At 33.2% G+C, this 24,518-nt stretch overlaps 1 protein-coding gene across 7 annotated transcripts in view; it reads left to right on the forward strand.

Moving 5' to 3' along the window:
- Positions 1–23,714, forward strand: part of LOC148612087 (stomatin-like) — a 26,721-nt gene extending 3,007 nt beyond the window's left edge. Inside the window, exons 1-9 of one of the 7 annotated variants that reach the window (XM_088593202.1) lie at positions 10,493–10,567; positions 13,889–13,984; positions 16,343–16,467; positions 17,181–17,253; positions 17,624–17,706; positions 18,990–19,193; positions 20,574–20,629; positions 21,761–21,839; positions 22,683–23,714. In XM_088593202.1, coding sequence (XP_088449328.1) covers positions 13,969–13,984; positions 16,343–16,467; positions 17,181–17,253; positions 17,624–17,706; positions 18,990–19,193; positions 20,574–20,629; positions 21,761–21,839; positions 22,683–22,868 — 822 coding nt within the window. In that variant the 5' untranslated portion in view covers positions 10,493–10,567; positions 13,889–13,968 and the 3' untranslated portion in view covers positions 22,869–23,714. Of the gene's footprint in view, positions 1–10,492; positions 10,568–13,789; positions 13,985–16,342; positions 16,468–17,180; positions 17,254–17,623; positions 17,707–18,989; positions 19,194–20,573; positions 20,630–21,760; positions 21,840–22,682 lie in introns of those variants that run through there. The other 6 variants (XM_088593204.1, XM_088593207.1, XM_088593205.1 and 3 more) reach the window with 6 other exon arrangements.
- The last annotated feature ends 804 nt before the right edge of the window (positions 23,715–24,518 follow it).

Consider the following 24,518-nt stretch of genomic DNA (forward strand, 5'->3'; position numbering starts at 1 on the left):
TGGAATAATATATGATGTCACTTAAAATTTTAATCAAGTATTTTGTGATTGTTCTGTAAGTGTCTGTATAATTACATTGTTACTCTGTACAGCGTAAATGTTGAGCAGCCGGGAATCTTTGCTTCGGGCATCAATCCTGAAATTAACAAGCCACCCTCTGACATATTGATAACATGCTAGCTGCTATTGTATGGTATGCCTAGTTTTCATAGTTCGAAGTGTCGTATATGATAATTCTAAAACGATTTATAATATATTTGATAATCATGTGGAAATGTTGCGATATGATTGTGATAGGCATTAAGAAATCATATGATTGGGAGCAGGACATGCTTATCTTTTCAGAGCACCTGATGTCATTCCCGGTTCTTGTGGGAATTTATATTACTTGTGTTTTCGTTCGGTTCGCTACATTGTGTATGTAGAGCGTCTTTGTTACATGTGTTTGAATAAATACATATAAAATACTGGTTATACTTCATTCTTATTCCAAAATAATTCTAAAGTCAAGACAAGGGTACTGACTTATTGAGGGGGGATTCTTAAAATTTCTGGGAAAAAATGTAATAAAACAATAATATGGTAGCCAAGTACATGTGAGAGCATGTATGTTTTATGACACCCATAAAGGAGATATTGGCTTTGGCGGTTGGCTTTGGTCAATATTGTTACTTAAGTCGAATCCATACATTGTATTGCGTGCTTTGAGCTGTCATAATTGTATATGTTTCATAATTTCGTCAATATTTATGACCTGAAAAACCAATAAAAAGCAAATCGGTTATGTCGTTTTTGAGTATTAACCATAATGGCTTACATTAAAATGCATCCTTGGTATTATTGTAGTTCATATTTGCAGAGAGATAATTGAAATATATTTACCAACTGAAATCATTCATCGTTAGAATCAATGATTATTTTTTGTTCATAACATTATGAATTGTTATCATTACTGATTTTCACCTATAAAACGATAAAAGATATGTCTGCACCATGTGAATAAATATGTAACATTCATAACATATATTTAAGTGTTTCTAGAAAAGGAGAGAACGTTTACCTTACCGGTGCACCTGTGCCAACGTTCCCAGTATTTACCGGAGTCTGGTTTGCTCGTTAACTTTTTTTCTCTGTTCGTGTTATTTTTGTTTTTGTTTCTTTTTTTTTTTTTTTTTTTTTTTTTTTGCTGTTGTTTTTTTTTTTTTTTTTTTTTTTGGGGGGGGGGCTTTTCTTAAATCAGCTCGAATCTTTATTCCCTTGATTACTCTTTAAGATACATATGGAATTATTTAAAATAATTGTATTTAGTATTTAGTAATATGCTGAAACATTCTATAATGATTGTCAATTTGTTCTCTACAGCGGAGGAAAACCATTTTGTAAATAAACGGATTTAATTAACATGTACTTTTAGAATAAAATTTAGTAAAGTGAATGCACAACTGAAGCTTGTTATAATATATACAAAAGTAAAAATATAAATCATCTCTTCCACATTTAATTCTTCTTAAATATATCTAAGCAGTATATCTCAAGACGTCTAATATGAATGGTTTGGACTTCATGAGCTCGTTTGGTGTTGATATATAAGGTTACGTAAAATACTTAATTAAAACTATGTGCGTGCTAATAATCATCCTTCCACATTCTTATCTTTATATGTAAAGTAGTTATCCGAGTCTCGGTAAATGTCACCCGTGGGTAACGCAGTTGAATTCACTGACCATTTGATTATAAAAACGTAGTTGACATTTAAACTGTTCCCTAAACTGCTTTTAGCCTTCCAGGTGTAGGAATTTTCGAAATAATGTTCCAAAAGTATTTCAAAATATAGAACATAGAACAACACCAATGGAGATGATGGTCCTGTCTTTCATCGGTATATACCAGTAGCACATATTACATGGTAACAATAAAAAATACAAAGGTTGCATAAAAAGAGTTTTCAGATGGTGTTGGGAGCAATTTTACGAGAATATTTCAAGTCGCTACAACTTGTTATTATATGGATCGACGAAAAAGATGGTAAATGCAGGGACATACCTCAGTAATTGATACTAAATACGGAACTTAAGGACTCATTGGTCTGTGAATAAATTTATACAGAATAAATTGGATCTTCATGGCGGTGGTATATGTTGACAACGATAAAATCAAATGTAACATTTTACTATTCATACTCCGCAGAAGTATAGTCAAATGACGTAAGCTTTAGTTAAATGGTTTCAAGGAAAAGACGAAAATCCTCACATTATGTTATTCTATAACTTGTTTTCCGTTATTAAAAGAATTGCCCTGAAAAGGCGGCTGCTATTTACTCTTTTTTTTTTGTTTTGTTTACACATGTGATTGTTTGTTTTTGTTTTTGTTTTTGTTTTTTTTTTTTGGGGGGGGGTATTTTGGGGTTTTTTCTTTTTGTTTGTTTTTGTTTTTGTTTTTGTTTGTTTTTGGATTTTTTTTCGTTTGTTTTTGTTTTTTCAAGTTTTTTTCAGCTTTTAAAAAATATCTTATAAACATGTTGTATTGAAAAATACCTTTGAATTGAAAAATAATTTGATGAAAGTATCAGCTTAAGGCCATCCATTGGTCGTCAATGAATCACATCTAAAAATCTGTTCAAAAAGGTCTGAGTCCCTTGTTACAACGAATATAAAGAAACTGAATATAAATCACACAAATGTACAAGCTAAGGAGTACTAGCAGTTAACTGGCATGCCAGCACCAGACCAGTCTAAACATACAAACATTTATGTCTCCATCGTATGTAAAGTCAATCCCAATTCTTCCCGTGCAGAGTGTAGAACCACGGTACATCATAAGTCATACAATAAAGACTTAACCAAAGTCATGTCAAAACTGCTTTTAAATAAATTGTTTTAATTTATATGTTAAGACTCTATGAAAGAATCAATGTAAATATCAAAAATATGCTCAACTATTTGACAACAATATCATAACTATACCCAATACGTATGAGCCTATTCAACGGTTTAGTTAAGTTATTGGGTGACTATCGAGCTTCCTGTGCTATGTATAGAATATTACCAACATAACAAAAGGTGAAAGATTTCCTTTACAAGTGCATCTGTATTTGAGAATGGGTTCTTTGCATTTGTTAAAAAATTGTGCATGTTTTACGAGGTTGTAATATCGAAAATTTGGTAGAAATTTCTAGGGTATGTAAAAAAACATTGTTACAAATACGAGAAAATCGAACCAACTGTGATTTTTAAACACGTGACCAACTTAAAACGGATAGTTGAGAATAGGGAATGAAACATCATTATACTGTTTATCGTAAATTTTAGTATTAAGTTTACCAATATCGATATGAATACTAAGATCAAGAAACGGACTTTCTTTATTATCAATATTAGCTTCATTCAAAGACAGTTCTGCAGGATATATACCGTCAGTATAAATGTTGAAGTCATTGTTGTTTAGAGCCACAATTTCGTCCAAATAGCTAGACTTTTTTCTATCAAATGTTGTTTGGAAGGGTCTTTTTTTATCCTAGCCATAAATAGTGACTTGTACAGTACAGGAAGAGGCCCGCAATAAGTGATGCACGATTGGCCTCCACGGGAATTCCAATAATTTGACGATAAACGGTTTCGCTAAAGCGTAAGAAAATATTGTCAAACAGGAATTCGAGTGCAGTAAGCATATCAAAAGAAGTCCAATTAACGTAGTTTTTTTTATGTTATTAATTACTTAAAATTATCTTAAAGAATTCCAACAAATATATTAACAACTTCTACTGGATAAAATAATGACTGTAATGACCATGCACAGTCAAATTTTAACTGAAGCGGTCAAATTATGCCTACTGAAATGCTCATTTTTGTTTTTTATTAAGTCATATTTTGACCATATATATCATCACTTAAAATGTCCATTAAAAATACAATTTGTCGAACTCAAAAACAAATGAGTTGTAGTAGACAATCTAAGAACATCAAAGCAAATATTGTGTTGAGTTGGACATAAAATGTCTTATACACGTTTTTGCGTTAAGTTGGACACATTTTGTGTACCTCAACGCAAAAGGTGTTGATATTTTGTCGTCTAACTCAACCAAAAAAAGCGTTGACAGACATTCTTTGACTAACTCAACAAAAAAGTGTTGACTTACCCAAATAATGTCTACCCAAACATCTTATTTTGTTTAGATTGACTAAAAAACTGATGCCACCATTTTTACCGTATTGGTATACAAAATGTTTTTTTTTATAGCCAGACATTTTGTTTCTGTATCAGTCAAAAAGACGACTGCAGATGATCGTATCGGTTATTATTTTGTTCAGTAGTGATCGCAATTTACTTAATGACCATTTGATAAGATATGTTATTTGTTTTTCTTTTATGAAATTAAATTTAAGTGTATTGTATTAATTTGAAAAATCACAACTTTGAACAGATTCATCAAGCACTTCAAACGAGTTTTTAACACTCAAAAAAGTTAATGCCACCATTTTCATAAGCTTTGTTACAAAATTAATAATAAGATTTTTATGGTATTGAGCGCTTTATGAAGTAAAACAGAAAGTCTAGTTGTACAGCAGTGATTACGAGAGGAAATGGATCTATAATTATAAGGTGATTTGTAAAGTTTGGGAAGCAAGTATATAGATGAAACTTCCATGGTACTAGACTCAGATTGTAAAGAGGAAACGACAAATTTGTGTTTCTTCAAAATTTCACCTTATGAATATTTAGTCAGTTGGAATGATGGTAATTTTTTTTATAGAATTTCAATATAAAATTTACGTTTTATCCGTTTAATACAATACGAACGGAGTGAGTCCTGGATGATGTTACGACATTTATTCCAACTGATGGAGATTGTGACTGGAAGACGATCCTTATATCCATTTTGAAGAAATGTTTTAAACGATTCTCAGATTACCTGAAATAACATGGGAACTGGTTGTATAAATATGTTTTATGTTACTTCAATTTCTAGACGGCGTATTTTCCTTTCAATTCATCACTACAGAAGTTTTATGGTCGTCATCATGAACTCGTGGATCGTTATGGTGTATCCATCAGCTCCATGAAAACTGATTTATTCAACGGGTCATAGTTTTCCTTTCCTCGTTTGTCTACCCCGGACTTGACTTTTTATGAGCAACTCGGCGGGTGTTTCCAGAAAAGAAGAGGAAGTTTACCCTACCGGTGCACATGGTCCATGCTCCCAGTTTTTAGTGGGGTCCGAGTTGCTCATTTGCTTTTCTTACTTTGTATGATTTTAGTTACTCTATGTTCTTTGTTGTGTATGTCTGTTGACCATGTCTGGTCTTTGTCCATGGATTACATTCTTTTGATTTCCGCTGAAATCTTGTTTCCCTTGATTACTTCTTTGCACAATTCATTATAACTAAAGACACATTTACGAGCTGGCTTTTTTTATAAATAGAGCAAATAGAAGGGAGTTCAGTTTTAAACTTTTCTTTAGGTTGAAGTTTTAACACGACTCTTTGTTAGAGGTATTGCCCTTGAAAAACGAAATTGACGCAGTTTTTTTCTATTTATTTATTATTTGTTTGTTTGTTTGGTCTTTTTTTTTTTTTTTACCATGATAGATGGAAAGAATATTTTTATTGACGGCAAATTTTTTATTATAAGGCCTTCAAAATACTTGATAGGGTAGAACGATTTCTTGTTAGAATTTTTGCCCTTCAGAGACGAGAAGTAAAGTTTCTTGCAGTTTTAGCCTTTGTCTTGAAAACCACGGAAGATAGAATAAAACTTTTAATAGATGAAAGCATCTTTACGATTATGCTAACAAACGTCTACATAGATTGAAGTTGTGGATCAAATCAGTCTTAGAGTTATTGCCCTTGAAGGGCAAATAATATGAACCAGTTGTGCAGATCAGGCTCCTTGGATGTTGTTATCGTTTTTTTTTTTGTTTTTTGTTTGTTTGTTTGTTTGATGAACTCACGCTTTAGGGCCAGCTGGATGGCTAATGCAAATTATATAAATTACCAAAAAAATGTTGTATGGTTCATCATTATAAATTTTCAATATTTTGTTATCTTGGTTCTGTTGCAAAAAAAAACTTCTTTGAAAGTATTCTCAAAATACATTTTGAGATTCAGGTCCTGTCTGTGTTTGAAATTCATGGAAAATTTGTGGTCTTGAAGTGTCTTTTTTCATGAATATTGGTTTTAAATATATAAAACAGTTTCGTCATAAATGGTAAAATACCTCTTACAAATGTAGCAAAGTAATATAATATCATGGAGTAAAACTATTTTATCTAATTTATTCTCTTTTATTGAAGCATTTAGTCTCATATTTATAATTTATTTTAATCAAATTTGATTTGTATTTATTCATATTAATTTGGCTAAATTTGGTATTTTTAAACCGAAATGCGTTTTCGTCCCAACAACACTGTTCTTTCCTAAAATAATCAAACAAGAACAAGAAGCATTTTTCATCTTGAGAAATTCCTAAGAAATGAACTGTATAATGTCATGGAAATATAAACGATCTACTTTGCAACGCATGTCACGGACTACGAGTGGCAGTATAACCTCTCTTTGCATTCGACATTTCGAACTCTACCTGGCATCATTGAAAGAGAACAGTCTTCACCTTCATCTAATAGCGGAGTTATTAGTCCACATACTTCTATAACTTTGTATATTAAGATTATCCTTTATAAGGTCTTTTTTAAACTTTTCAAAAAAAAATTGAACTTAGATTTATTCGAGTCTAACATGTATATGTGGATGTTTTATTTTTTACTTTTTACCTTTCAGAAATCAAGTGTGTATTACCGTTTTGCTTACGTTGGATATACAGGTTTTTTTTTAAATTTTCATACCTATAAAATTATACTCGAGAAATAAAACATATAAAATGAATACATTAAAAGTGGTCTACGGTGTTAATTTTTATAGGAACTGCCCCCCCCCCCCGGGCACTTGAGCTGTAGCTTACACTATAGTCATTTCCGTGTTAGATAGGAGGTAGTCGATGGACGTGCTTGATAAACAATTTCGTGAAGAAAATAGTTTTGTTCTATCAGGCGTGTAGCTGCCGTTAGGCAAAAAAGCTTTTGCCTGCACTTAATTTTGCCATTTTTTTTTCTTTGAGATAAAATACATCCAGGAGAGGCATAAATGATGCTCTAAAACTCTATCTCCGCTGAGCTTCGGGGGGGGGGGGCTTCGCCCACCTGGACCCCCTTAAGCGGCCCCCAGACCCCCTGCCGTAATTTTGATTACACTCCAATTTAGCATCAGCTACGTGCCTGTCTATTGTAAACCCTACCTCGCGGGAGGAAAAGTCATGCATGCTCGCCGCACACAAGTAATATGAAAAAGTCAAAGAAACCCGTTCATCTATATCTGTCCGTCCGTCCGTCCGTCCCCAGTTCAAATCAACTCGTTTGTAACACCTTTGCGCACAGTTTTTTTTTGACTTTTTGTGTTTCATCGATATATTTTGAAGTTCATGCTTCCGATCTTTACGTTTTCAATTCTGGAATCATATTTATATATTTTTTTTTCTACATGTACTACAACGTACCGTGACGAGTTTAATGTTTTGTGCCCGGTGCTACAAAAGTTCTTATGTGCTTAATATAGTTACATTAGTCAATAAGTTTTGTTTCTTTCTTTGTGTCTTTTTTTTAAGTGTGTATTTTCTGTTACAGAATATAATATGAATAATTATTCAATACGTTATTAATGTAACATGTTCTACTTGCCTACGAGATTAACGCAAATATCACAGCATCCACACACACCACCGTTCTTTACAAATCTCCCTTCACACGTAGATTCAAACACAGGCTCACAATGGTAGTTATAGCATATGCCAGGCCAGCAAAAGATCATAGCATCGCATGAGCACAAAAGCGCTGTAACCACCAACATAAATACGAGCTTCATATTTCTTCTTTTTAAATCTTTGATTTAACTGTGTGAAAAGTTTGTTTATTTATAACCGATCGCGTAAATGAAAATAATTTATATACTCGTAAAATGTCATATACTATATATATAATTTCATAAAATCATGCTACTTCATTCAGTTGTGAAGCTGGAAATAACTGAACAACCTTTCAACACTTATTTTCAAAATATCAAGCACTTATCTACATGTACTTCATGTGTTTTCCAAAATATAGTGAATGCGTGCATTGTGTCAAATAAGACTAAAAAGATACATATGACACCGGTTTTAATGTATGACATCACTTAAAATCTTATTTATGTAATTAAATGAGAGATTTTCGAACACATCAAGTATTTTAATGTCGTCATTGAAATTGTTCTGTCTCTCTGTTCAACGACATTGTTACCCTATACAGCGTAAATGTTGAACAAGAGGGAATCGTGCATAGAGCTACTTTAACAATCCTGCAATGAACAAAGCACACAAGCCACCTGCTGACATCTTTAGAACATGCTAGTTATTACTGTACGGTTTGTCAGAGTTCCTGGCTTACATATTCCGAAGTGTCAATTAATTACATTCCTTGAGACGTTTAGGTTTCCCACACGCACGATACCTAAACGCACGCTAAACGCTCACTAAATGCACGATGAAAGGAAAACCCAAAGTGCGTTTAAACGCACGATAAACGAACGCTCCCTGTGTGTTTTTAAAAGCACGATAAACGAACGCTCCTTGCGTGCGTTTAAATGCACGATAGATGAACGATGAAAAATAATGATATTTACAAATAATGACGAAAGAAAAAAATAGAAAATAGAATAAATGAAAATATGTAAATTAATAAAAGCAAAAAATATAAAAAAATAATAGTTGAATCAAAGAAATAATCAAAGTACAAAAATAAACGCCTCTATCGTGCGTTTAAACGAACGCTTCTATCGTGTGGTTAAACGAACGCTCCTAGCGTGCGTTTAAACGAATGCTTCTATCGTGCGTTTATCGTACGTTTAAACGAACGCAAACCGATAAACGATGCACGAACGCTAAAATGGGAAACGTGAACGTTTATATGTGCATGGTCATCCTGATTAAATCTGTGATATGGTAGCTGTGTGGAAATCAAATGATAAGTCTTACATTCTGTATTGTGACGAATCACAATTTATGGCTAGATTAAATAAAGATCCTTCCAAACGACATTCGGTAGAAAAAAAAATGTAACACCGTCAGATATTTGGACGATATTTTATTAACAACGACGACTTCAATATTTATTTTAAAGAAATTATATAACCTGCGCAAAACTTCCTTTGAATGAACCAATATTGATTATAAAGAATGTCCGTTTCTTGATTTTGTAGTATATATAAATAATGGTAAAGTTAATATTAAAATTTACGATAAAATGGGTGATTTATCAGAAATAACAGAAATATTACTACATGTCAAAAGCCTGTAAAAACATCCAATTTTTTTTTCTACCGATACAAGGAACTCAAATATAGATGAAACGATTAATAGGTGCAGATTTCTCCGACCCAATATTTTTATGGTAACATTCTTCATAAAGTTCTCACACAATAAGTTGATAAAACCGTTGAATAGACTAATTCGTAAGGGATATAGACTAAGTGATGATATTATTGTCAAATCATTAAATGTAGCATTTTTCGTTTTAACATTGATTTGCCCATAGGATCTTTACATCGAAACTAACACACTCTATTTAAAAGGTGTTTTCGGAACGACACGGGTTGTGTCCTTACATACCCTTTTGCGGTAAGTTAATGAGTATGCTCAGTATACACTTCCGCGAGGTACTGCTTAAATAAAGGATTATTACCTCGGAAGTGTATATTGAGCATGTTTTACGCATAATCATCGACTTTCCCACAATTAGCACAAAAGAGTCTATTGTATAACTTATGCTGTACCGTTTTTTCTCATTCCGGCATTGAAAAAATCGGGATGGATTTTACTGACGTTGGATGTTTATCTCTCTATATATATATAATGGTTGTTTATGGCAAAAAACAGACTTGGACTCAATACTAATTGGTTCAATTAGGTATTTGCTTAAATATGACAGAAAAAAAACTAGTTATGTTTGACTCGACCACATCAAATGTATACCAAAATATTTTTCAAAGCAAGATGAAGAGTAACTCACTTACTGGGGAGGAAATTCTCAAAATATGTAGATAGAAATGTAATAAAACAATTAAGGCAACACAGTGCACGCGTTATCCTGCTTTATGGAACTATCGGCTTCGGCCGTTGGCCTTGGACAATGTATTTATTAAGTTCCATAATACATGGTAGCTGCCAAAATTATATAATATGTTTCATAATCTTCGTTCTTGATTATAACCTGAAAAGCCAATACAAAAAATTTTCATGTCATGTCGTTTTTGAGTTTTAATCACCATGGCTTACAGGAAATACATCCTTTGTATTATTGTAGTTTATATTTGAAGAGAGTTAATTGAAATCTATTTACCAACTGATATCATCCATTGTTAGAATCAATGATAATTGTTTGTTCATTCAATACATAACTTTAGTGTCCATAAAGTTCGGTTTTACCATCCTTTCAAATTACTCTATTTGATTAGTAGGAGTTAAATGTTTTAGAATTTTGTTTCAGGTGAGTAATAAGCCTCCATTATTTTTATTCCAGTGTTCTCAGTTCATTTATTTCTATACCTACATGTACCGTTTTCATTTTCTCTACTTTGTACATATGTCTTATCTTAGTTTAAAGCCTCAATTCTTTGGAAACTTACTTTAAATAGATTTGAAAAAAAAAGTATCAAAGATGTCATGCATTAAAATGACTTTTCATTTAAATCAATACCATGGTATGTCGATTTCCATGACAAGCAGTGGATCTAGAGGTTTAAAATAGAGGACCAGATTAATCTGCTTATTTTCCCCATATTTCGCACTATATCAACAAAATATTCTAACAAAGGGGTTCCGACCCCTCCTCCCCCCCCCCGAACATTCTATCCAGATCCGAGACACTGACAAGATATGTCCATATCTCTTGTCATATAGCTTTCATCTATAGAATGTACCCACTGTTCTCTGCAGACCTGATATGCCCTTCCTAATATACAATATACCACATTCCTCTAGTATGTTGTTTGGGGAACTGCTCATTTTGTATAAAGATGTGGGGTTTGTAATGAGCATAATGGGGTGTCAAAGCTTTTAAAATAGCCAAAATATCTCTAGACAAGAGATCGATGTATACCACAATATATGAAGTCATGATACCATGATAAGGCTGATATGGACCTAGCTGTTTTCATGCGACGCGTGGTGTATTTAGATACCATATAGTGTATTTTCGGAGATGCTTGAACTTGTTCTGGTGTTGGACATTCGACTACTGAAACAATCTAACCTTTTTTTTTCAGTTCATCAGTTTCACAGAAGTTCCTTTACTTGTTGTTTCTTTTCTTTTAACTTGTCTACGCACTTTTACGTAAACACGTGTGACGTGATATGTGCAGATGTTTGATCATAATTTGAGCAGCTTTTGTTATGGTTTGAATTGATTTTCGGTTAAGCGATCAATGGCTCGGCATTGATTCCAATTTAACTCTGAAATGACAAAAGTCACACCATCCGGCTGCCAAACCCACAGGGAATAGACGTTGTAGTTTAGAAATAAATGGTATCAATACCGAAAGTTAATCCATTAGAAATTAGATTGTAAGCAAAATATTCTTTACATTCGAAGTAGCATTCTTGTCAGATATTCGAACTCTCCTAGGTTTTTTTTTCCATTTCAATGCATTAATGTAGTTTTTTTTTGTTTTTGTTTTTGTTTTTGTTGGTTTTTTTGCCAGTGACCCCCATTTTCGTTTTCATAATTGCATTTAACACACTTAAATATTATTTCAGAAGTTTTGGTAAACCTACTGAGCCAAAACGTATGGAAAATCAAGGGAAATCCTTCTCCCGCCAAAATTTCAAATGCTTTTATCTAAAAAAAAAGGGGGGGAAACTGACCCATAATTTTTTTTTTCACTTACACTGTTTTAGCATGAAATATCTTTAAAACAAGCTTTCACAAGCCATTTGAAATCCTTGTTATTTTCAAACAGAGCAGCGAACATCCTTAACTTCGTCACAATAGAGTCCTGTAACACAGTACTCAGATCATTTTTGTTTAGCTGTGTGCATCTTTATTTTTGGCTTACTTTAAGAATGAGAAAATATAAAGTGTCTGATAGGAACATGCAGATCTTTGAAACATTCGAACGTTTGTATTCAGTATTTTACATCAATCTCATGTAAGCATCAATGTTACTTGGATGATTTCATTCTGTTTCAAGGCTTTGGTAAAATTGAATATGTTACAAACACATCACTGATTTCAAGAGTTATGTCCTTTACCCCAGGTCTACCTCCTTAAAACCATGGGTAGAAGAGTGTGGTAATAAATCACACCAATAGACATGTTATCTCACAATGATAGGAAACGATTACAATACAAAACAAAAACAGTAATCCAGCTGTTGTTATAACAATTACTTGTCTTTGATATATTGACTAAATCTTCTGGTTCTTTGGACCTAGTTCTAATATGACGTGCTTCAAAGCTCTTTAGACCACAGCCATGGCAAAAAAGTGATAAACACATGACCAATATTTCGTGCAACACATAGGCTGTGCTTATTCAAAAACATAAAGAAACTTATCATATTATAATCGAAATAAATCATGGATATTTCATTTTATCATTATTTTACCACGGAGTGTCCATTTATGGTTATTTAACTCCTCGCTCTTGGTAACACAATGCAACATAAATGGCCCGTGGTAAAACAATGATAACATGGCGTTTTCATAATTCATTTCTTTAATAGACGACAATTTTATTCTGAAGGATCTGATTGTTTTTGTAAATAAATATCTTGGTCATGAAAAAATTGGAAATGAATATACTGACCACTACGACTTAGAAGATAATAATAAAAAACACATTCATATTTCTAGCCTACATAATCTGCTGTACTGTATAATGAAAATAAATAATCTAGTTCGTATATAGCATTTGAAAATACATTTTCTGATTCGTATATTTTTTAAAAAATATTCTGTCCCAATATAACCAAAACTGTCAGCCCCACACTCTCCAGAATCAAATGGTCGTCACCTTAAAATTTATAAACTCAATCAACGTTACGAATGGTAATTGTGAAAGTACTAGTTTTGAAGAAGATAGATAATGCATTTATCAAAACGTTAAGAACAAATTTACTATATTGACAGCCTTTTGTAATATTTTTTATTTTTTCTAATTGATTTCGAAATGTTGCCTCAAATGTTATTAATTTATATCATATCAATGTCTTCATACATGTTTGTCGAATGGCTACATGCTCATCACACGAATACTACACATGAACTGCTCTTCAATCCGTTTTTAAAGGTTGGTGTCTGTAAGAATCTAGCAGTGGATGAAATATGCTATGAAAAAAAAAACATTTTGAAAGTTTAATTTGACAATTTGCACCATCATAATCGAGGAAAAAATGAAAGATTTCCATATCATTTGATAAACTGAGATCTAATTTAATTGAAATGCACTGAAAATTAACATTTCAGAGCAGATAGCTGTGTCAGAAACTTCATTTTTCTAACATTCTATTTAAAAAATTCTTAGCAAATCATGCAGTGATGCTGAGATCAAAAGATGTTCTTTTCAAATAGAGAAAGCATCCTTGAATGAAATAATAATTTCAGATCGGTGGATTTTTCACATGCATGTTTCTGATTTTTGTTTCCATTTTGCACGATTCTTACAAATACTTACACTTAAGACTGTCATTTCCCAAATTAACGTATTGATCGATCATCTAGGCAGAAAGCAAGCTGTTAACGACCTCCCTTCAGCCATAACAGGATTCTGAACACGATATAATTTATTTACCTTTCAATATATTCATAGGATGTAAATAAACAACGTTATTTATACAGACAGGGGTAACTGTGTAATTAGGTTGGCGAAGAGATAATTAACAGAGGAAAATGGATGGTAATAAAGGTAGGAGCGATTGTTTTTTTGTTTCTTTTCATTATTTAGAGTATCTTTTGCTAGGTATAAGATCGAAATGTTCAATTGATTTTCCTGCATATCTGATTGCTTTTATTTGTAAGGAAGAAAATATAGGTCATCTCGATATTTCAGTTCTAAGAATTGCTTTTCCGGTACAATTGTACATACACTGACGGTTTTTTTCACCATGGCGGAAAAAAACTTGTCAAAATAAAAATATTTGCCTTAGCAGATAGTTTCTCTTGTCACCAAAATTATCCAATAAATAAATATGGCGTGCATGAAATGAAATAATCATGAGTTTTTGCATTTTAAAAGTATACTATTTATTCTTATATATATACAATATTTCGGGTCCAGAAAATTGAAGCGTTAAGATTTCTAAACTTAAAGTGCTAGACAGATAAATATCAAACTTAATGCTATTTATCTATTTTTAAAAATGCGTAGAAAACAATCACAGCGCTCTTGAAGCTAAAACGTTTGACAAACTGTGATGACATTAGCTGTGATGACATTAGAAAATAAAAATCATCACATTATTAAGCACTGAATTATTTAAAATAACAACGGTTTCCACGACATACATGTAGTTCGAAAGACATAATTACTGAACTTGTTATGGTCTTTTGTTGTATTCAAATTATAGATCATTACTAGAATATGTTTTCAAAGAGATATCATTGATTATATCCGAATTCATTTATTTGAGCTATTATAAACATTTTCATCTGTTTACAAAGCTTTTATCTTGATGAACATACTCAACGTTTTTTAATCTACTAATGTCTGTGGAACTGTATGCACTGATTACGGGTCGGAAACTCTTTTTTTTCTGAAAGCAAACCTACTCATTTCATTTCAAACTATAATTAACGTCCTTTAAAAATATTCCTTCGGTTTAGCATGGAATAACCGATGAAATTGTTCGGGGTTATAGTTTATTATCACCGTTTTTCCGTCTTCCTTATAGGCAATTCTAAATTATTTATTTATCCCTCGGTAATTTTAAAATGATTCCATTATTGCATGCACCACCCATGCTAAGATAAAGCTACAAATAAGCAATTGAAACAAGGTTAAGTTGCATCTAGACTGTAGTCATCATGTACAAAATTTTATGTTACACATTATGAACTCATGAACTTGATCATTGTGGTGTGGCCATCTCCACCATGAAAGCAGACGTAGTTTCTCTCGTATGTTTTTTAAAACCCGGATTGACTTCATACATGTATGAAAAACACACTGGGTGTTTTAGAAGGGCAGAAGACGGATCCTTATCCCATGATGTCACCTGGTCCATACTTTCAGTTTTAAAATGGAGCCAGGGTTGCTCATTTGTTTTTTTTTTTTTTATTTTCTGCATGACTGTATTCTTTTAGTTAGTTTGTGTTATTAATTGTATTTTGTCTGTTTTGTTGGTCTAGTATTTGTCCGTGGAGCATAAGCTTCTTTTTAATTTAAATTATGGACTACTTGCATTCAATTTCATAATGTTGCATTTTGAGGACGAAGTGAATATTCACTTCTTAGAACGCTTACTATTAAAAACTGTGTTACCATATGTAAATAAAAACAGTGTCGATCTAGTTATTTATCCTATAGGATACTAACAGATCCAAATTGAATTAACCATTTATATAATAATGAATTTAGTTCTTGGAAATTCGTCGAAAACAGGGATGCAACAATATAAAATATACGGTAAAATATTCTATAAAAGGTCACTTCCGTACATGTAACATACTTGTTGTACTATAAAATAAAACCGCGAACTTCTTTTACGCATACGATCATACGTATACGTCCGTCTGAAAGTACGCATAGCAATTAGTACGCAATGGAAATGAAATTGGAGTTACCTCAATATAGACCGAGCTCACTGTTGGTTAATATTGATCAGTCTTTGTAAGAATCATTGTGAAACTTTCTAACATTCTATTGAAAAATGCCCCAATCTGATAGGTAGAGACAGAAATTGATCTATATGGTTTATATTAGAACAGGGATAATAAGAAAAAAAAACAAGGAGGACGAGGAACATTATTTTCATAACACGGGGACACAACAGGCAGAACATAATAAATAATACAAAGTACGACAATACACACAGAATCTGAAGAATAAATGAGTCCCCTGGACTATATACTGGGAGTATGGGTCAGGTGCACCGTTGTGTTTAACGTAAATGTACCACTGTAGTGATTCAGTGTGTATGTATTTAACATGGAGGTTACAGTTTTTATCAGTTTTCCATGTTTCGTGAAGTCGTTTCTTTGACAAAATCGTATACATATCGTATTTCTTTGCTATTAATGAATATTATAGACGTATATTTCTTAGTAGGTCATTCCGACCATGGCGGACCTACGGACGTTGGACCCGGATGCTGCGACTGTATCCTAATGGGACTTTCTTACATATTAGTAGTTGTGTTTTTTCCGTTTTCGTTGATTATGTGCATTAAGGTAAAGTAACTCCTTTCAGTCACAATTTAGATAAAGAAAAAGAATGAACTTCACTAGAACGAGTGATTTAAGAGGTGTAACGTGCCTGTATGTTCGTTATTAATTTGTGTCTTGAAGCTGAATAAAATGGCAATTACGAACGCAGAATTATTTTAATAATACATTCTATAAAACAGATAAATTGGATTTATAAACAAGCCAATGAATAACTTATTCATAGAATAACTGCTCAATGTACCAATAATTTGCACTTTCTAGAAAGTACTGTGCTAACCAAAATAAAAAAAAACGCGAATATAATAAAGTATGTGCTATTATTACTAAAAAGGGTAGTAAAGGTTGGTTTACTCAGGCTCATTGTTGAAAACCTGATAGAGGAATCGGTCAATAAGACAAGTATAAGATCTCCCTAAGATTAATGAGATACAAACTCATTCCCTTACGGCACCACAAGCCTCGTCTCCGAAGTCCAGCACGTTGATCATGACGCAACTGGTCGTTCACAAAAAAGGTTATTAGTTAATCATCGGCTGTACCACAGACGACGCAGGGAAAAGAGGTGCCCAGTGTTAATACGATGTCATTCCCATACTTGTTATACTGTACATGGAATTTTCTACTGTAAATTAGCAATGCACGACATCTCTTCAAATTTACAGTGAAACTCCCCAAGGTTGTAATAATAATTTTATATTCTCCTTATTTTCCCCCAGATTGTCCAGGAGTATGAGAGAGCGGTCATATTCAGACTCGGACGTGTACTCTCTGGTGGGGCAAAAGGACCAGGTGAGGGCTCAACCATTTTGCTTCAGGGCAGACTATAGAATTTCATTTGAATATGCAGGACCGGACCTAGTTGTTTAGAAAGGATCTAGGGCCAGTGAATACGTCAGGACTGAACTTTTTACAAGAGCACTTTGATCGTTAATCCCAACAAACTGAAAGATTAATCTTAAACTAAAGTTTAACATTTCGCGCAATAAACAATATATACATGGAAAATTTATGTCATTTTTCATAATTAAACGAAAAACTTGTACTAGTCTAGGGAAGGGCATTACCAGAAATGAATTAGTCAACAAAACCTAGAACTATCATTTTCTTGTCATTGTCACCATGGCATGACATCGTATTAAATTTTATCTATTTTTTGTAGGAATGTTCTTCATTTTACCGTGTCTAGACGATTTCAAAAAAGTGGATTTACGAACTGTTTCATACGATGTTCCACCCCAGGAGGTAATTTGATAATTTGAATTACAATTACATTGGAATCAATGTACTAGATAACTTTGGAAATTTTAGTAGCAGGAAACAATGTGTACCAATCCAAAAAATACTCCATGAAAATTAAAACTGAAAGTAAAGAGAACCTTGGTTAAAAGCTAACTGCAAATATCATACCCTAATAGGAAACAATAAATATAAGCTGGTACAATAAACAACAATGCAAAAACCAAATCAGAAAGAGCATGTACAGAAACCAACATTACCGGAGGTTATACATACTGAATATTACATGTAAAGATCTGGATCACATGCAGTATCAACGTGAGACTCTTATATCACCCCGTATAGGGCTATAGGTTGAGAGTTAATACAGCATGTAATACAGATTTTGACAAATCATATATTTTAACCATGGTTTGTGAGGGGGTACATTATAGGATATGCGATATATGGTAGACGATACAAGGTTTAAACAAACATGAAAAAAAAGTTATATTTTGATATAAATATATGAGATATTGTCTGTAACAATTATAGCATATACAAACATGTTATTGAATACATATTTTTAAATATATATATATTTAAAAATATGTTTATCAGCATATTGATGATTTATGTATCTTTAGTTTCTGTGCACATCGCATGAGCCCTGCGAAATTGGGGGTCTATTTTTACTGGGATAGATTCAAGTCATCTGCGGTAAACCCAATGGTGTTGTTGACATACTATGTAAAGAACCATATGAAATCTTACTTCCTTGTTTTTGTTATGTTGAAACAAAATGTGTTACGGACTAATTTGATGATAACAATTACCGTACCATCCCATGTCTTCGTGACGGTTTGCCTTAATAAAATATTCATGTCATACTTAATATAGGCAGAATTTAATTGGAAATACATGGAATTTGATGAGTTGGGTTAGATTATTAATAAGACATGTTATTTAGAACATGTATTGTACAAAACTGGATGAAAATTCTTTCAATTAATGCACATGTTTTGCTTCACTTGAAGCAACTATGATGACCTGTAGATAACTTTCTGACTATTGAATATACTTCATTTCCTTTCGTCTTTATTGTAATTTTTTTAATATATATTTTCGGTTTATTTTGTCTGAGTTGGCTCCCTGAAATGCAACTTTTATAATTGTGATATGTATAATTCGATCATATATGATGAACTATATAAAAGTATACACTTGAAGGGTTTGGGAGGTTGAGTCACTAGATATCTAGCACTGCGACTGAAATTTCCGTTGTAGAAGATTAATACTTTTCATTTTAGATTTTAACAAAAGATTCTGTGACAGTAGCGGTTGATGCCGTAATTTACAGTAGAATATTTGATCCAACAATGTCTGTGTGTAATGTGGAGAATGCTGACGCTTCAACGCGTCTTCTTGCTGCTACAACGCTGAGAAACGTCCTTGGTACTAAAAATATGTCAGAAATTCTCAGTGACAGAGATCACATCGCGCATGAAATGCAGGTAGATTCACTAATAAACTTATCTCAAGTATTGATAATGGAAGTAGAAACTAATTGTCCGAAGGAGTCATTCAACTTAGCATGGCATCGCTTAGTTTTCTTTCGGATTGTTAAATGCATACATGTAGCAACAAATTTTGTAAAAGTGCTGGTAAACAGAAGCTGAAAAGCTAAAAAAGCAGATGACGCTTACCCCATCGGTGCACCTGGTCCATGCTCCCAGTTTTTAGTGGAGTCCGAGTTGCTCATTTACTTTAGTTACTTTGTATGTATGATTTTAGTTACTTAATGTTCTTTGTTGTGTATGTCTGTTTTCCATGTCTTGTCTTTGTCTCTGGATTACATTCTTTTGATTACCGCTATAACCTTGGTTCCCTTGATTACGCTTTCAAGCAGTAACAACTATTATAAATCATCTTTTTAGAGTCCTATATTAATTTTGGAGCATAAAACAATCCATTATTTTATCCAAGTACGTAAACCTAGCTTTCTAGTAATGGAAATGATAACAAAATAGTAAAATGTGTTTCCTGTATATTCATGAAGTTTCAGGATTGAGGAGTTATACCGTGTCTGAAACTTTTGGATTGGTCACACAGCCACTTCTTGTTTTATACCGGAAGTCTGTCTGAATTTTAATGTTCTTATTTAAATACGATTTTCATTAGGAAATCATGGAAATTATTTTTTATACGGTATGCGCTTGTAAGTATTTGTAAGAATCAAGCAAATTTGAAAAATCAGAAACATGCTTGTAAAATCCACCCCGCCGATCTGACAATATGATTTCCCTCATGGATGTATTTTTTATTTGAAAAGTCCATTATTTGATCTCTACAGCACTGGATTCCCTCAGTAATTTTTCAATAGAATCTTAGAAAAAGGAGGTTTTTGACAGAGTTATCTGCCCTTGAAATATTCATGTTCAGTGCATTTCAATGAAACTGTAACTTTAAGGTCCAGTATGATATGGAAAATCTTGTCTGTTTTCCTGGATTCTGATGGTGCAAATAGTCAAATTACACTATCAAAATGATGTGTTTTTTTCACCGACTGCCATATTCTTACATGGACTGACATTTCATCATGATAAATAGAACTAATTGTTTGATTGCAAGCAAGACCAGTCATCTTCCTTATAACTGGGAGTATATCTAAATTTCGGTATACAATATATATATATATATAGTTTTTTTCTTCAGTTATGACAAACATTGTCCGAAGCTAACGGTCTTGAAGTGTTCTTGTTCCTTGGACTTCTGCCTGAATTTCGGTGTATTTATATATTGAATATCTGCATTAAAGTTAAAATTTTAAACCATTCATCGAAATTATTGTTAGTATGATATGCAGCTTCAGTGTATGTATGATTATTTTTCAGAGTCTACTTGATACGGCCACGGATCCATGGGGCATTCGCGTAGAACGAGTTGAAATGTAAGGTTATATACAACTGTGTATTACCTACTTAGTCTTTTCCCGCTAGTATGCACACTACATAAAACCACCACCAAAGATCATCTGCATGACAGTCTGCCTTGGAACTATCTGGTTTTCCATTTTCAATCCCTTTCTGTCATCTCCTTCTCCACTGATCCTCTCAGTGTCTCCTTGAATAGGTTTCCTCTCTTCCTTTTTCTACTTGGAGCACATTGTAATGCTACCCTGTTGGTGGCGTCTGGTTTAATTCTGAAATTAAAGCACGTGCCGAATCTATGTTCACTTCATGTTTATCTCAAACTATGGGGTGACTGATTTTCTTGTAAACCACTTCATGTGAGATTTTGTTTCCCATACGAGACCTACTATTCTGACTGAAAATGAATCTTGAAAACATGGGGACAAATCTACTGTATAAAATGATATTTAAAGAAACAAAAATACATCATATATAGTAAAGGAAGATATATTGAAACAAATGTAACGAGAAAGGATATAGTATATGTCAGAGACAACAACCTCATCTAGATGAAAAAATGTCAGCTCAAGGCTACCCATGGGTCTCCAATGAACGACGAGGAAACTTCACACCCCAGGTAAGACTGCAGCTGGCAACAAAACAACATTAAAGATGGGTTCAGCGAAATAGTGGCCCCCATTGCATGTATACTGCAGCAACATAAAGTAAACTGAGAGTGAAAACGAAACAATACATACCGAGACCAGAATTCTTGACTTGGGACAGGGGCAAAAAATGTGGTTGGGTTAATTTAAAGTACTTTGGTGTGATCTGAAACTCCCTTTTAAATTGACCAGTTTTTACCAACAAAAAGGTATGTCCTCGTCGTATGTAATATATCAATCCCCATTCTTCCTATGCAGGGTTGAGAACCACGGTACATCATTAGTCATACAATTAGGCCACAACCCGTGTCATGCCGAAAACTACTTTTAAATATAGTGTGTTATTTCTAACTTATTAAGTGTTATTGCGAGCGGTCTTATTTACTGCGAAATACAATTCATATGAAAATCCGTATCGTTTTCCTCTGAATGGCGTACAAGATATTTCAATGGATGCTCTTGATAATTTTGCAATTACTATTAAGTAAATAATTGTTGTTGCAGAAAAGACGTGCGACTTCCGGTACAGTTGCAAAGAGCAATGGCAGCAGAAGCTGAAGCATCGCGAGAAGCACGTGCGAAGGTGAGTTCACTTCTTCTTGAACTAATTGTTTTGGACCAAAAATGCATTCAAAAAGGGTTTGTATAATGGGGAATGAATATAATTCGAAATGTGATTCTACGTAAAATCTTGACAACAAGTAAAAAAATCGTACTTTCCAGAATCTGTGTAGTAATCATAAAGGAACATGCATTTCATGAATCAACATAGCTATATTTGAGTCACCGATCACGAAGTAGAGGTGATTTTTTTTCTCTCCGTTTATTTTTAATTATTATCATTTTTCCATCATCTTTCGCTTCCCTGTACGAATTCGTAAGGCTGATCCTTACGAAACTTTGCCAGCATATCCGGTAGCATATGAAGTTGTACTTAAGATAAAGGGCGCAGCCATTTTGAAAGGGCTGCCAAATATAAGAAAAACGTCAAAATATAGGAGATTGCAATATCTCTAAAAGTTGGCCAGGAACCTGAAATTTGATACAGTGGTAGAATTTGTCATATGAATAGACTATACAAAAAAGACCTGGAAACATATGTTGCCCGTTGCCATGGCGACTGATTTTTCAGCCAAAATGTCCCAGGTTGGATTAACTTTGATTTTTAGGGTGAAAATGATATGCTGAAACTTAATTTGGGGGTTTCTAGACCATTTCACAAATTGCTGTTGCCATGGAAACTTAATTTTTCGCTAAAACTTCAAAATGCTCCCATTTGTAAATTCAAAGTTTTCTGGGTGAAAGCAATAACTGAACTTAAAACTTATGAGGCAATGTGCGTACGAGAGGTGAATTGCTACACGTTTCAAAGGCGTAAAATTTACTTGTTGATATGATATAATACATTATTTTTTTTAATATTTAGGTGATAGCTGCAGAGGGTGAGCAACATTCGTCGCGTGCTCTGAAAGAAGCGGCAGATATAATGGCGTCAAGTCCAGCCGCGATTCAACTCCGTTACTTACAGACTCTGAGCACGATAGCTTCCGAGAAGAATTCAACCATAGTTTTCCCATTGCCCATCGATATGTTATCGGCAATGTCGAGGTAGAAGCATTCAAGTTGAATGAATATTTAATAACTTTCGCAATTTGTCATGGTTGAATTAATGTAATTTCATTTCATGTTGTTGACTTTGATAGAAATGTGTAAATAATAAATGAAATAACATTTGATTCCGAAAAAGCATACTGAACAATTTTTTAAAATTGTAATTTATCTCTGTAGCATCTTCCTTTATGTACGTGCTTTCAATCAAGCGTGTTTTAGGGTATAGTTATTGTCCTCTTAAACAAACAATTGGATTAAGTCCCATGCCATAGTTGGCAAACAAAACTTTAGACTGGTGCATTTTTGTAGGTGACGAGTTGAAATAATCTTTGCAAAGGTCTTTAGAAATGAATCTTTAGATTAAGTCATGATGCTGGGGCCTTATGTTTGAATCTAATGACAAATTGTATGGAGAAAAGGGTTCGGAACGGCAACAGTTGTAATCAATGAATATTGCAGTCATCCTTATGTGGATTTAGGGCCGGCGCAACGGGTGTGCGCTCTCGATCCTTTTAAAATTGCAGTTTATCAATTTTGACTGAAAAATTGATATTCTGTTGAGTTTCCAGGGTTAACTAGTCTCTCTCTCTCTCTCTCTCTCTCTCTCTCTCTCTCTCTCTCTCTCTCTCTCTCTCTCTCTCTCTCTCTCATCTGATGACAAAAGAAAGTGCTATTTACTGATATATATATATTTTTTAATTGGAAACACAATTACTAATTTCTAAATGAATAAAGATCAAATAAGGCTGTGAAGTGAATAACTTTTATACATATAAACACTGTTTGCTGTGTTGTATATTGCATTTGATTGTATGTTTTCAATAAATACAATTTATCTGTATGTCAATTTGTATGACCTCTTGATTTGAACCATGCATATGAAATTGCGAGCATAAACGTAATTTAGTGTAATTTGCTCTTTTGCAATGCTTGGATATGTATACAGCATCAAAGTTTTCTGCTGAGTGACAACAGCGCCGAGAACGTTTAAGTGTAAGTGTTTGTAAGAATCAGGCAAAATGGGAAAAATCAGAAACGTGCATGTCAAAACCCCACCGATCTGACAATAAATAAAAAGACCATTATTTTATCTCTGCATCACTGGCTTTACTTATAAATTTTCAATAGAATCTTAGAAAAATGAGGTTTTTGATAGAATTAACTGCCCTTGAAATATTAATTTTCAGTGCATTTCAATGAAATTGTAACTCAATGGTTCAGCATGATATTGAACATCTTGTGTGTTTTTCTTGATTTTGATGGTGCAAATAGTCAAATTTCACCATCAAAATGATGGGGCTTTTATATACCAGGTTTCACTTACTGCCTGATTCTTACAGGGACTTATACACTTAAGAAGTACGTGTTTATTAAATATAAAGAGTCCTTTATACCTAACTCAGATACATGTAGTTTTCCTTTTCAAAACTAGAAACGATATGATTGTATTCACTTTCTTATTGGGTGGCAATGTTTGCAAAAAGCGGTATTCTATACTATATAATGGCAAACGTAACACAAATAAACTGGAAAATACTTGACATTACGAACGAACACAAAAAAATGGAGTAAGTAAACAATCGTGATTCTGTAAATGAGACTTTGACCAAGTGCCGCGGTATGGTAAGCGAGTCCTTCCTTTTGCAGAAAT

This window comes from Perna viridis, chromosome 7 (genome assembly GCF_037379345.1).
Source record: "Perna viridis isolate PV_CMFRI_1.1 ecotype Kerala chromosome 7, ASM3737934v1, whole genome shotgun sequence".
Classification (NCBI taxonomy): Eukaryota; Metazoa; Mollusca; class Bivalvia; order Mytilida; family Mytilidae; genus Perna; species Perna viridis.